This window comes from Eubalaena glacialis, chromosome 3, assembly GCF_028564815.1.
Source record: "Eubalaena glacialis isolate mEubGla1 chromosome 3, mEubGla1.1.hap2.+ XY, whole genome shotgun sequence".
In the NCBI taxonomy this organism is placed as follows: domain Eukaryota; kingdom Metazoa; phylum Chordata; class Mammalia; order Artiodactyla; family Balaenidae; genus Eubalaena; species Eubalaena glacialis.
Window position 1 is genome coordinate 178,497,039 of NC_083718.1, and position 13,826 is coordinate 178,510,864.

General features: G+C 57.0%; 1 protein-coding gene across 9 annotated transcripts in view; it reads left to right on the top strand.

Moving 5' to 3' along the window:
• The window catches only part of RAP1GAP (RAP1 GTPase activating protein), a 51,481-nt gene that overhangs the window by 21,911 nt on the left and 15,744 nt on the right, over nt 1-13,826 (top strand). For 7 of the 9 annotated variants that reach the window (XR_009700406.1, XR_009700408.1, XM_061184788.1 and 4 more), the window contains exons 3-10: nt 77-170; nt 6,487-6,522; nt 7,552-7,599; nt 8,854-8,892; nt 9,379-9,564; nt 12,768-12,871; nt 13,148-13,226; nt 13,597-13,650. Coding sequence is in view for 5 of the 9 variants with exons in the window: in XM_061184788.1 (XP_061040771.1) it covers nt 77-170; nt 6,487-6,522; nt 7,552-7,599; nt 8,854-8,892; nt 9,379-9,564; nt 12,768-12,871; nt 13,148-13,226; nt 13,597-13,650 (640 nt within the window). In the remaining 4 variants the exon portion in view is untranslated. Of the gene's footprint in view, nt 1-76; nt 171-3,900; nt 4,024-5,983; nt 6,031-6,486; nt 6,523-7,551; nt 7,600-8,853; nt 8,893-9,378; nt 9,565-12,767; nt 12,872-13,147; nt 13,227-13,596; nt 13,651-13,826 lie in introns of those variants that run through there. The other 2 variants (XR_009700407.1, XR_009700409.1) reach the window with 2 other exon arrangements.

Below are 13,826 nucleotides of genomic sequence, written 5' to 3' on the forward strand. Positions count from 1 at the left end.
GTGACTCTCCCTCCCAAAGTTCACAAATCTCCCAACTTGGGGCCCTCCCTGACCTCAGACTCTTTTTCTCTTCCAGGAGGAGTGATGGGCAGAACCAGCGCTTCCCTCAGGCACTAGACCTGCCACGAGTGGACTTAGTTCCCTCCCAGACTGCTTCACTCCACCCTAAGGTAAGTGCCCGCCTCCCCACAGCCCCAGGTCTGGAGACCCCCCCAGGGCCAAGAGATACCTAGGAATGACTGCTGTGCAGAGGTAAAATGTTTGGGTAGATGCTCCTTGGGGTTTAGCCCCCCCAAGGGGATACCACTCCTCACCCCTGGGTGGGCCCGGTACAGTCTCAGAAGTTGAACCAGGGTCTGTAGCACTGTTGGGGGCAAAACAACTGGGAATAAACTGGCCAAACAGCTATTCTTCCTTATATTCGTTATCAACATCACCATCAGTTTCCTCATCTGTAAATCAGGTATAATGATAATACCCCACTTCACAGGGCTACTGTGAGAGGTAGCCCTGTGAAGTGGGGTAAAGTGTGAAAAGTGATGATAAAACACTCTGTGCACAATATCTGGCACAGGATAAGAGCCCTATAAATGAGGCTATTCTTGTTATCATCAAAATCAAATGTTTGCCCAGCACCTGACCTGTGTCAACTTTGTGCTGGGCACTGAGGTGCCAGAAATCAGTCTGACACAGACCCTGCCCTCAAGGAGCCATAGTCCAGTTAGGAGATAAATAACTAAACAACTTATACAGGGTGTCAAATACCAGTAATAGCCACTAGCATTTATTGAGATTTACTATGTGCCAGGTGGGTACTTAATGCTTTACATGCAGTATCTCATTTCATTCTCAAACTCTAACTACTATGTACTTATATTAGTACTCTTATTAGTCCCATTTTGCAGATGAGAAATCAAGGCTCAAAGAGGTTAGGTTACTTGCTCAAAGACACGCAGGTAGGATGTGATGGGTCTAGGACCAAAACTCATGTTATCTTACCAGAGTGCCTAGTCTGATGGCATCTCTAATGCAGAGGGTAATAAGCTCTCACTTTTGTAGTACACTTTTCAGTTTCTAAAGCACGTCCACAGATATCATGCCTCTTGGTCCTTCCATCAAACCTTGGTGGTAGGCATTCTCCAGATGAGGATCTAGATGCTCAGAGAGGGGAACTGGTTTTCCCAAGGTCACACAGCCAGGACATAGCAGAGGCAGGATCTGCCAAGCTCCTTTCCCAGTGCTCTGACCTGGAACAAGGGCCATATACCTCTTCTAGACCAGGAGGGCACATGTCCAAGGAATGGTGTACTTTTGGATCACCACCTCCAAGGGGATCCAAGTGCAGCGGGTCCTAGGGACCATATCAAGGGGTTCTTGAGATCCTCTCCTGTTGTCTGTGCCTGGGTGACAGCCCAAGACTGGGCCATGTGGATCCTGGGACTTGGCAGGTAGGGAGCCACTCCATGGCAGCTGGGCTCAGAAGTGAGTCTCCCAGTCCCTCTCCCCCAAGCATCCAGTAGGAGGCCTGGGTTCACTTCCCCTTCCTGGGCCTCAGTGTTCCTGTTGGAAAAATGAGGGTTAGAAGAGCCCATCTCCCTGAGTCCTGCCTGCTCGGCCAGCCTGGGGCTGGCCTTCTCAGATTAGCTCTGAGCTACCTCCCCTCTGCCCAGTTTGGCTAGAAGCCTCCATTTGTGCCAATACAGCCCAGCCGGCTGCGGGCTCCAAACTGCCCCATCCCAACAGCCCACCCCCACCCCAGAATCAAGACACAGTCTGTACATCGTACTCCTTTGACAGGAAAGGAAACCAGGGCCCAGAGAGACTGGATCCCCAGCAAACCAGTGGTGGGGCTGAGGGGTCCCAGGTCTGTGACACATTCTCCACCCCCTCCCCCAGCTCTGCACACATTTATAATGTTGATGGTGGAGCCAGTGTGAGGGGCAGTTGACCTCCCTGTGCCAGTGGGCAAATCCCTGCCCCTCTATGGGCCTCAGTTTCTGATCTGTAAAATAGAGGTGGCAGTTTTTTTTCTACCCACCTTGCCAGCTTGCAATTGGGGGATGACTGTGAAAGTAATTTTGGAAAGTTCAAATTAGGAAGCTGAACTATTATTAGCATCATTATGTTCCCAGGGCAGGACAGAACACCCAGAAAGGACATCCCCCTCTCACTGGGAAGCCACATTTGTGTAGACACTGAGCTATCCAAGACCCTCCTACCCTGTCCTGCTGTAGGATTTTTTCTGCTTGAGGATTTAGAAATCTGCACACATGTACATACACAGCCTACCCACACCTACATACATGGGTACATTCACATGTCTGCAGATGTATTCAGAGACTCGCACATGTACACATGCATGTATATACAGATACACGTGTACAAACACACAAATATGCACACCCAGGATGTCCCCATCTGATCTCAGAGTCACACACATCTACACAGCTGCATGCACACATGTGCACGCCCTCCACTCCTGGCACACAGATGTCTCCGGTGATGCGAGCAGCTCTTGCCTCCTCCCAGTGTGGGAATGAATGTTTCTCCGGCTGCATTTCAATGGGTGCCCGGAAGCGCTCAGGCCTGGAAGTGCCTGCGTGAATCAATATTTGCTGCTGTTAATTATTAAAAACAAAGCTACACTGTGTCTGGAATACACATCTCCAGAGTTCCCACCGGCTTCCTGGGCTCCAGCCTGACCCAGGGCCAGGTCTGGGGGAAAGGAAGGTGCGGTGCCTTTCTTCCAGGAGGCCTTGGCCCTGGAGATGGAGAGTGGTGGGTAGCTGCCAGCAGCTCCTTCAGGAAGCTGAAGAGAGGTTGGGTACTGAGCTGGTGGGCAGCCCTGCCCTGCAGGGTCTGAAGCAGCTGGTGTTACTTGGCCACAGCTCAGGAAGCAATTGCTGCTTTCCCAGCATCTGTCTGGGGAGGGGATGCTGAGGCCCTGCCCCACACTGTACAGTGGCAGACACAATGCAGGGTCAGCTGGAAGGGCTTGAAGAGGCCTTATATTTTACAGATGGGGAACCTGAGGCCTACAGAGGTGGCAGGGACTCACTCAGGTCTACTCAGCAAGTTGAAGCAAGGCCAGAGCTAGAACCTACATATGCTGAAGTCTTCTCCATGTGTGGGTCCTTGGCAGGCCCTGTTCCCTCCCTCTCCCAGAATCAGGGGCAGTTAGGGACAGGTATGGGCATGGGGCCTGGGGAAGGGAGGGTACAGGTCAGCCACTGGCAGGCATTAGAGGGGGGTGGAGGTGGGAGGGGAGAGAGCTCCAAGCCTTTCCCTAGATTCCTAGCTCTGCCTTTTCCAAGCTGTGTGATCTTCAGCATGATATTTTATCTCTTGGAATCAGTTTTCTCTTCTGTAAAATGGGGATGACACTCGTACCTCTTGAGTTGTAGGGCGAGGATAAGACTTGCAAAGGGTCCAACATTAAGTAGATGCTCAAGAAAAGCCCTCTGTCTCCAAGGTAACCCCCCCAACCCCCGCCACTTCCTCCCCGACTTCAAAGCCCAGCCCAAGAAGCCCATCCCTGAGGCCCTAAGGCGTGGTACCCAGAGTTTGGGAAGGTAGAGGAAGCAGGCTAGGGGTGCGCTGGAGAGCCTCGGGACTCAAGGGCCCGCGCCGAAAGCTCCCAGCGCGCTAGCAAGAGCGCGCAGGCGCAGTGTCCGGGAACCGCACCGGGGGCGGGGCCTCCTGTGTCCCCGCCCCGGATCCCCGAAGCCCCGCCCCGGTCCCGCGCCGCCCGTACCTGGCGCCCCGCCCCCTCAGGGCCCGGCAGCCCGGCGAGCCCAGCGCAGGCAGCGCGCCGCGGGAGCCCGAAGCCGGGAGCGCGGAGCTCGGCGCTGCGGGGCCCGGGCCGGGGCTCGCGCGGGCCGGAGCCGGCTGGGTCAGCTAAAGCGCTGCCGGGGTGGGGGCCGGGGCCGGGGCCGGGCCGAGCTCGGGATGGCGCAGCCGCGGCCCCTGGAGCCCCCGGGCCGTCCTCGGAGGGGATCGCTGCCCTCTGGGACCGCCTGGCAGGTGAGGACCAGGGCGAAGGCGGCCTGGCCAAGGGGGTCCGCGGGAGACGGATCAGCCCAACTTGTTCGGAGCCCGGCAGGCTCTGCCCCAGTCAGGGCGGGTGTGCGAGGCTCCGTCATGGAGGGTGTGTTAGCTTCTGGGCTGACACACGGCCACCGAGGCCGCAGCGCACACCCCTACCCTGGGGTCCCAGGCCTTGAGCTCTTTCTGCAGCTGCCTACGGAACAGAGTGCCCGTGGTGGCACTGTGGCTCCGGGCTACAGGGGCACTCTGTGTGTGTGTGGATGTGTGTGTGCGTGTGTGTGGATGTGTGTGTGTGGGCGCTAGCCTTGGGACCACTTCATCCATCCCCCCCCCCCTTTAGGAAGGGTCTGAATGTCACAGTGTAACTTTGCTTGGTGCCCTGGGGCACTTCACTCACAGCCTTCCATGTGTCAGAGCGTCTGATGCACTAATGAGGCTGTATCTGTGGGCATCACTTGTTGCTGTGTGTGCGCTCTGGGTGACAGTACCATGTGTCAGTGTTTATGTGGCTGTGACTCCCAGTGCGTTGTTCCTGGCCATGTAAGGCCATGTTACCCTGAGTGGGGTATTCTGGGGGACATCAGTGCACCTGTATCACTCGTGCTGGGACTGTGCTGGGCTGAGGTTGTGTGGCTCACCCAGGCACAGATGCTGATGTTGCTGTTGTGCAAGGTGTTGACTGAGAGGCGTGTTTGTCTACCTGGACTGCAGATGTGTGTCTGTGGTCTCTGCTCTAATTGCCTGTGGAATTGTCTCTTCCGAACTCAGAAGTGTTGGGTGTGGCCACAGGGGCCATGGGTCACCATCTCCTGTGGACTCCTGTCGTGCATTTTACAGGGTGGGTTTTACCTCTGTGGGCAGGCCTCACAGTGTGCACATGGGGTGTCTGTGTCTTGTGATCTTTAACAGACAGCTCCGTGTGTGTGTGTGTGTGTGTGTGTGTGTGTGTGTGTGTGTTTCAGACCAATGCCCCTCATCCTTGGCGATTAACCACTTCCACAGTTGCTGCATGCTTTTTCTTTTTCTCAAAACTCATTTAATGTTATGGGATCAAGTCTGTCATGTCTGTTATACAGGGAGTGTGACTGATGGGGAAGGGTGAACTTGTGCATGGCAGTGGGGCTCTGTGGCTCAGTTTCCATGAACATACCTGCCTGTGTCTGCGAGTGCATGTTATTGTGTCTCTCGGCACGCGGATGTGAGAGTAGTTTTGTGGCGTTCGTGTAGCTTCGTGTGCAATTACTGGTGCAGTTGCACAGATCTGCATAGGGGTGGGTTTGCATTTGTGTGTGCGGCTCTTATGGGACATAGACCTGTATGTGTGTGAGGGAGTGTGCTGTTGTGTAACGTAGGACACTGACACGTGTATTTGTATGTTAGCGTGTAGCTGTAAGAATTGATGTGCACAGACCCGGTGGGTTTGTGCGTGTGGGTTTCTGTGTGTTTGCTTTCTTTGGTACAGTGAGACTGTGTTTAAATATTGGTGTGCAGGCCTGTGTGTGTTTGAGCAAGAGAGAGAGAAAGAGAGAGAGAGGGAGTGTGTGTTTCCTGGTGCACAACCCCATAGCACATGTGTGTGTGAGCTCAGGCAGTGCCCCCACTGGACAGCAGGAGCCGACTGAATTGAGGCCTTGGAGGTGCTGGGGGAGGGGCGCTCTCCTAGAGACTCTGGGGGCTTCCCAGGCCCAGCCCCCAGCTCCGCCAACCGGCAAGGATGCCGCCTTCCAGGAAGGCTCGTAGGGAGCTGGCGCTGGAGAGGCTGAAGCTGCCAAGCACAGCTGGCAGATGCCCGGATTAACCCTGTGTGTGCCCTGGCTAGCCTCAGGAGAGGCTGGCTGGAGTGGGAGGAGGGAGGAGGGAGGAGGGGGAATGTGTGGACTCAGACACAGGTATTGGGCCAATGGGACATCCCAGCATTCTCTCCCCCAACAGACGCCCAGCCCACACTTGCTTGGGGGGGAGGATGGGGCCCTCCTTCCAGAGGTGAGTGGAACCACAGACCCTCCTGAGGATCCCAGCTGGGCTCGTCTCTGGAGTTGGGACCTGGGGCTCTTCTGAGGGGTCCATGGGCCGATCCGGGCACTGCCAGTCTTGCAGTGACATGGGGGAGGTGTGTCTCTCCCCAAAGGTCAAGACCTTCTTTGTCTGAGGCAGCAGCCTCCTCCTTTGGGGAAGGGGACTGAGTGGGGTGGGCTGCCTGGGGAGGGTGCTGGACTCTGGGCGGACTTCACCGGGCAGTTGGTCAAACTCTGCCAGTCAGTGGCACAGAGCCCCATCCTATGATGTCCCGTCCACTCCCTCTTGCTGCTTGGGCAGGTCCACGGTGTTTGGTCAGAGTTGGGGGACCAGGAGGGCTGGGGCAGGTGGAGACTCCTCGGGGACTTGTAGGATCAGCTGGGCTACCCCAGTGCTGACCTGCTCTCTCCATCTCTGTTGCAGAACACAGATCTGTTTGAGATGATTGAAAAGATGCAGGTGAGGTGGGCTCTGGAGCCCGTTCTGGGGAGCCACAGAGGGGGCTGGACTGGGGGTGGGGGGACCTTGCTGTATCTGCAGCCCTACATCTCTCTGAGGACGGGCCGGGAGCTCTCGCACACTGTGCCAGGAGGAGATGTTGGCAGTGCGTTGTCCAGAGCCCTTTGTCTGGGGTCGGAAGAGAGGATGGGGACTGATAGTGCCCAACTGCCTGAGTGACCCAGGGCGCAGGCCCCGCTTGCGTCTCTCCAGCTCCCATCCCTGTGTAGGTTGTTGGGGTCAGTGCCTCAACCCACCCTGCATACACATACCATCCCCCATCTCCCAAGAGGCATCACAGGCTCTGCAGGACCCTGTGTGGAATGGGGGCAGGGACAGATGCTAGGGCACAGGGCAACCGGAGGCTGGGCTGCAGGTCCGGGGAGGTGTTAAGGAACCGGGCAGCCCCTGCCCCCACTGCCTGACCCCTGCCCATCCTCCACTCCCCAGCCCTGGTCTTCCAGGCCCTCGTCTGTGTTTTTCGCTTGGGTGTGTGTTGGGAGGTGGCCGGGGGACTTGAACAAACCTCAGGAGCTTTCCTGATGTCGGTTCACCCTCCAAACCCCGTCTCCTGCCATCTTCCTGTTTCTCTGCCTCTCTTAGTCTTTCCATCTCCACCTCTCCCCCTCCTTCTCTCTCTCCCCCTCTCTCTCCCCCTCTCCCTCTTCCTTTCTCTCTCCCTCTCCCTCTTGCTCTCAACAACACGTATCTGTGTAGATGCAGCGGCCTCCCTCCCCAGCTCACACACAAGCGTGCACACTGGCCCTGCCCCCACTCCCAGCAGTGACCAGAGCCCCGAGCCCTCCCTGCTGCTGCCAGCCTCCCGCAGCCCCCGTTCCCTCCAGGAGGGCCAGCCCTGCAGAGGCCTGAGTAACCCCGCGGCCAGCGCCCTGCCCTGGGAGCACCTCCACAGCACCATCTACCTGGAAGGGGTGCTGCTTCCAGCCGCACGGGAAGGGTGTGACGGGATGTGCTGCCTTCTCTTTGCAGGGAAGCAGGATGGATGAACAGCGATGCTCCTTCCCACCACCCCTCAAAGTAGGTCTGAATCTGGAACCACTCCACCCTTCTGGGGGCCTTTGGCTTCCTGAGCAGTGCTCTCCAAAGGGCTTGGGGATGGGAGGGGACGGGAAGGGGGAGGCAGACTCCCTCTCTAGGGGTGGGGGAAGTGCTGCCCCAGCCGAGCAGCCAGCCCAGGAGAATCGGCGCCCCCCCTTTCGTGAAGTAGTCTTACTGCGGGCTGGTGCTGGGGCCAAGGGGGAAGCAGGGTATACCCAGCCCCTGCCCTCTAGGAGGCTAAGGTGTGGAGAACCCCTCCCTTGCTATAGGCCTTCATTCCAGCTCCTCCTCACTCCATCTGCACCACTGTAAACTCACCCCGCCTCTCCAGGCTTCCCCATCTCAAAATCGAAGCCCCATCCCTCGCAATAGCCTGCTGTAAAAGGTTTTCCTTGAAGCCACTTATGATCGGCAGTTGCAAGAAGACTCATACCCAGGACCCAGGAGGCTTACGCTCCCCCTCGCCATGTAGCTCCTGCCCGGGACGGCTGAGGGGGAGGGGGAGAGACGGAGAGATGGGGAGGGGTAGCCTCGTTGCCCCCCAACCTTCATGAAGAGACTAACAGGAGGCTTGGGACCAAAGGAGGTGTGAGGAGCCTCTTTAGACTCGGAATTTTCTTGGGGTGGGAGCTGCATAGCTCCTCCAGGTAGGCATACGGTACTATGGTTGGTGATTTGGGACCCCAATAATCCAAGAATATCAGTGGCTGGGCTTAGGGGAGTGGACCCAGGGCTACAAGGATGAGGGTTAAAGTGGGGTTCATGGGCACAAGGCTGATGCTTTGTCTAGAACAGGGCTTTTCAAAGTGTGGCCCTCAGACCAGCAGCATCGGCATCACCTGGGAGCTTGTTGGCATATAAATTCTTGGGCTCCACCCAGACACACAGCATAAGAAACTCTGGGGGTGGGGCAAAGCAATCTGTTTAATGAGCCCCCCAGGCCATTCTGATGCACTGAGAACCACTGGTCCAGAGGTTTCTTCTGGGGACGCAGTCAGCCTCCTTTTCCCCAGGCAGGAGACCCAGAAGAGGCTGCCAGCACTCAGTGAGCTAAGCCTGCCTCAGTCCCTGCCTCGTGGGGTCAGCCCACATGGGATGGGGAGATGAGGACGCAGCCCCATCCACAACCCCAGCCTGGGGGTGCTGGCTGAACAACAGGTGTTCTGGGGAGGCTGGAGGTAAAGGGTAAGGACCCCACCCCCACTGGGCCTCTGCCCTGCTTGTGTTTTGCAGACGGAGGAGGACTACATTCCCTACCCGAGCGTCCACGAGGTAACCGACTGGATCCCACTGAGCCCATCTCCATCCCGAGCCCAGGAGGCACTCCCTCAGGGAGTCTGGGCACCTGGGCCCTCCTCCTTGTCAAGAGCCTGACCACAGGCCTTGCTCTGGGTGTTGGAGACGCAGTTTACAAGCCCAAGACTTCAGAGCCCATGCGAACCCTTAGGCCTCTGAGCCAAATATGCCAGCCTCTCGGCCAACGTCATGCTCTCAGCTTAACCTGTCCCCACACTCCCATCCTTTGAGACTGGGACATGGGGCTCTGTGCATCTGGGTCTATGCCTGCAGTGGGAGGAAAAGGGCTGGAGCAAGTGCCTTGAAGGAGGTGGATATGAGCCCTGGGACCCACATAGGCTCTGGGCTGTCCCCTAGTACTCCTTAGCCGTGGCAGAAGTGGCTCCAGGGCTGAATTGGGGGGTGTCTTGGGGCCCCCAGTGGCGTGCAGTGTGGGTGGCTCTCAGCTGAGTCCTCCTTCAGGTCCTGGGGCGAGAAGGGCCCTTCCCCCTCATCCTGCTGCCCCAGTTTGGGGGCTACTGGATTGAAGGCACCAATCACGAAATCACCAGCATCCCGGAGACAGAGCCGCTGCAGTCGCCCACGGCCAAGGTGAAGCTGGAATGCAACCCCACCGCCCGCATCTACCGCAAGCACTTTCTTGGCAAGGTGTGTGGCCCACTGGTGTTGGGGGGCTGGGCTGGGTGGGGAGTGGGTCACAGCCCAGCCGTGGGGGAGGCTGGGCCTGGGAGGGAGCGGAACCGTGGGCTGGGCTGGCTGGCTGTCGCAGAGTCCAGGGAGCATGTGTAGTGGATTCACTCATTCAGTCAATAAACATTTATTGCAAAAGGCAGTGTTATGGCATAGTGGTTAACAGACTCTACCAGGGTTTGAATCCTGGCTCTGTCACTACATGGGACATCAGGCAAGTCACTTACCCTCTCTGTGCCTCTGTTTCTTTCTTTCTTTCTTTCTTTTAAGATGGGGAGACTGGTTTTTTGTTTTTAATAAATTTATTTATTTTTGGCTGCATTGGGTCTTCATTGCTGCATGCGGGCTCACCGCTGCTCTTCGTTGCGGTGCACGGGCTTCTCATTGCGGTGGCTTCTCTTGTTGTGGAGCATGGGCTCTAGGTGCGCAGGCTTCAGTAGTTGTGGCATGCAGGCTCAGTAGTTGTGGCACGCAGGCTCAGTAGTTGTGGCTCGCGGGCTCTAGAGCGCAGGCTCAGTAGTTGTGGCGCACGGGCTTAGTTGCTCTGTGGCATGTGGGATCTTCCCGGACCAGGGCTCGAACCCGTGTCCCCTGCATTGGCAGGCAAATTCTTAACCACTGCACCACCAGGGAAGCCCCTGCCTCTGGTTCTTCATCTGTAAAAACGGAGATGGTGATGATACCCACCTCGTGCCTTTAATGCAACGGTGTTTGTGAGGCATTTAGAATGGTGTCCGGCACAAAGTAAGGGCTCAGTCAGGGTGAACAAATAATGAGCACCAGCTGTGTGCCTGGTCCTGTTCTGGGCACCAGGTGTACAGCAGCAAACAAAACAGACCCAGGCCCTGCCCTCAGGCAGCTTGAGGTGGGGAAGACAGTAATTCCGTGGTGTGACCTGGATTGGTGCAACCCCTGCCCCACCACCTGCCCCAGAGCCGGGACCCTGCCCAGTAATGACCTGTCCTAGTGTCACCCGACGACGGCGTTCCAGGCAGGAGTTATTGGGAGAGGCTGTGGGAGCTGGAGGGGAGGTCACACGCTGGGACCTCGTACGTGCCACATTCCATGCCGAGTGCTGTCTCTGTGTCAGTTTACAAACGCGGTGGCGGAATGTAGCGTGGGCTCAGGAGTCTCGTGGCCTGAGTGCGCCTATTGACTCTTCTGTTTATTGATGGTGTGACCTTGGGCAAGTTAGTTAACCTTCCTGAGCCTGTTTTCCTCGTCTGTAAAAATGAGGATGATAAAAGCATCGAGAACCATGTTTGGCACATAGTAAGTACTCAGTAAATGTTAGCTGTTATTATTACATCTTCATAATTACTCCGTGAGATCAGGATCGTCCTAATTTTTACAGAAAAGGAAACTGAGGCTCAGAGAGATAAAGCGACTTGGTTAAGTTCACACAGTTACTGAGCTAGGAACTGGACATAGCTCTGGCTGACCTTCCATTAAGACACACTAAGGGAGGGGTCACGTTTCTAGCGTGTGTGCGTGCACTCGTGGGTGCTGGGAGGAGGGGTGACTCCTTGGGGTGTTGGGAAGCTGTGCGAGCTCAGTCTGGGCCCAGGGCATTAACCTGATGCTGGTGGGTATTGGTGCTAAGGTGGGGGGACAGGGTGACTGAGACTAAACCAGCAGGCTCAGATTCAGGAGCCATTGCCTGGGGACAAACTCAGAACAGGGCAGGGAATTCCACCTGTGGGTGGAGAGAGACCTGCATCCCCGGAACCCACTGTCCAGAGGCTCTTAATTGGATCTGGCAGGTGGTGGGGCCTGGGGGACTATGTGGGCCTAGCATATAGTTGGTGCACAGAAAAGTTTGCTGAAGGAGTGGTGAGTGATAGAATGAAGGTGGTGCCTTGGGCACTGGAGGATTGGAAGAGGTACAGGTTGGGGGGGTCTTAGAGGAGGCATGATGACCAGGGTCAGGCTGGCAGCACAGAGAGGAGGGGCCCCAGGGGCTGGCAGAGAGGCCAGGCCATTCCCAGCTCCAGGTGGGGTGCTGGAGAAGCAGTGGGCCCTGTTCTGGCAGAGGGAGGAAGTTAGGGTGACTTTGGCATTGACCCACTGGGACCCTGAGCCCACTCTCCTTGGGCTTCTCTGGGCCCAGCCAGGGGGGTCTGGGGAAACTCCCCACCCCGAGGACTTCGGTGCAGACCTCCTTGCCAAGAGCCTGCCACTCCCTCTGTGCAGATAGTGCCAAGCCTTTGGGGGTTTCCATCACTCTGCCCCAGGTCCCCGCAGACTGCCCCTGAGGTGTGGATTTGTGGGGCATGTCCCCTGGCCTCTACATCTTTTTCCTCCCATCCCTTGAGCACAGCTGTTTGTATTTAAACAGGGCTTCCTTCCACGATGACTCCTGGGGTGGGTGTGGCTGAGGAGCCAGCCTCATTCCCAGGGCCGGGCTGGCAGGGGAACCCAGGGCCAGCTGGGGTGAAATCTTCTGGCACTTCCGGCTCTTGGCTTTGGGGCTTCCCCACCCGGAGGTGCCAGACTGCCAGCTCCTCTCTGGGGGTGCCATCCCTGCTGCAGTTCCCCTGGGCCCTCGGGAGCATTTCTTCCCCACCCTGCGTCTTCCCCAGGTGAGGCAGGAGGGCAGGAACCGGCTTGGTCAGCCGGCCAGTGTGTTTATGAGATGTTTCATTTCCTGATTCTCATGGGCCCTGGCTTCAGGGGCCACAGAGCAATCAGTTGACCAATCAGTCAGTTGACATATTTTTATTGAGCACCTACTGTGTGCCCAGCTCTGAGAGGGGCGGGGGCTGGGAGACAGCCATGCAGGTACAGATGTGGTCCTGACTTTGCTGAAGACCCAGAGAGCCAAGGTTACTACAGACGTTCAGAGAACACCTACTCTGCGCCAGGCACTATCTCTTTCAGTGCCTGCCACCCTCCCACAAGGTAGTGGGCCTCACTCCCATTTGATAGACTAGGAAACTGAGGCACAGAAAGGTAAGGTGACCTTCTCAGGTTACCCAGCTGGCAAGTGGCAGAGCTGGGATTTGAATGCAGGTCTCTCTGAGGCAGATAGTGCTGTTAGCCCAGACACCTGCTGCTTGGTGAAGGACCCCCATCCGGGGGTGAGTTGGCTTTCTGGTCTGGTTTCTGGAGGCCTCAGGCTCAGCCTCACCCTCTCCCCTGGCCCCCACCTTCCACCACAGGAGCATTTTAATTACTACTCACTGGACACTGCCCTGGGCCACCTTGTCTTCTCACTCAAGTATGATGTCATCGGGGACCAGGAACACCTGCGTCTGCTGCTCAGGTGAGGGTGGGGTGAGGGGACCTGTGACAGCAGGGAGGGCTGTGGTCTCAGAATCTGAGAGCCCATCTCATTTTACGCACTCTTCTAACTGAGACCCAGAGAGGGCCAGGGATTTGCGTGAGGTTGCACAGCAAGTTAGTGCCCAAGCCAGGCCTGACCGCCTCATCACCTCTGGACCTCCCTGGGGTCTGCCCTCTCTGGTCTTACTTGGTGTGGAGGGGCTCCCATCTCCCTTTCGGACTGCCTCACCCCTCAGCATGGGTCTTCTCCTCCCAGGACCAAGTGCCGGACATACCATGACGTCATCCCCATCTCCTGCCTCACTGAGTTCCCCAACGTGGTCCAGATGGCAAAGGTGAGGCCTCTGATCCTTCATGCTGAGCCCCCCGTGAACGCCCCAGGTGGGCACAGAGCTGGGCTGCAGCCTCGCCTTTGCACACCCTCATCTTTAGCCCCAGATCCTGGCCTGCCTGCTGTGGCCTGTCTCCAGGGTCCTGCCGCTCACGCGTTCCCATGATGCCCACGTGCTGGCTGTGTGCTTTGGGCACTCTTTAGAGCACCTTTTGGAGACAGGGGCTCCAGTTCTCTGTACCCCATTCTGAGTGACAGTGAGCCTGCTTCAGGCTTGGTTGTCCCCTCTTTGTCCTCCACTGTCCTCCCCCCAGACCTTGGCCAGGGAGGCCCAGAGGCCCCACCCTCAGGCCCTCCCTTATCTGCTCCCACAGCTGGTGTGTGAAGACGTGAATGTGGATCGATTCTATCCTGTGCTCTACCCCAAGGTATGGCTGGATCTGGGCCCTGCTCACTGAGAGTGGGTGGGTAGCTAGGGGACCAAGCATTTATTGGGCACCTGCTGTGTGCAGGGCATTTTTCCTAAGTTCTCTCATTTAAACCTCACAATAACCCTGCAAAGTCCACAGTTTGTGGAAGAGGAACCAGAGGCCCAGAAAGGGTT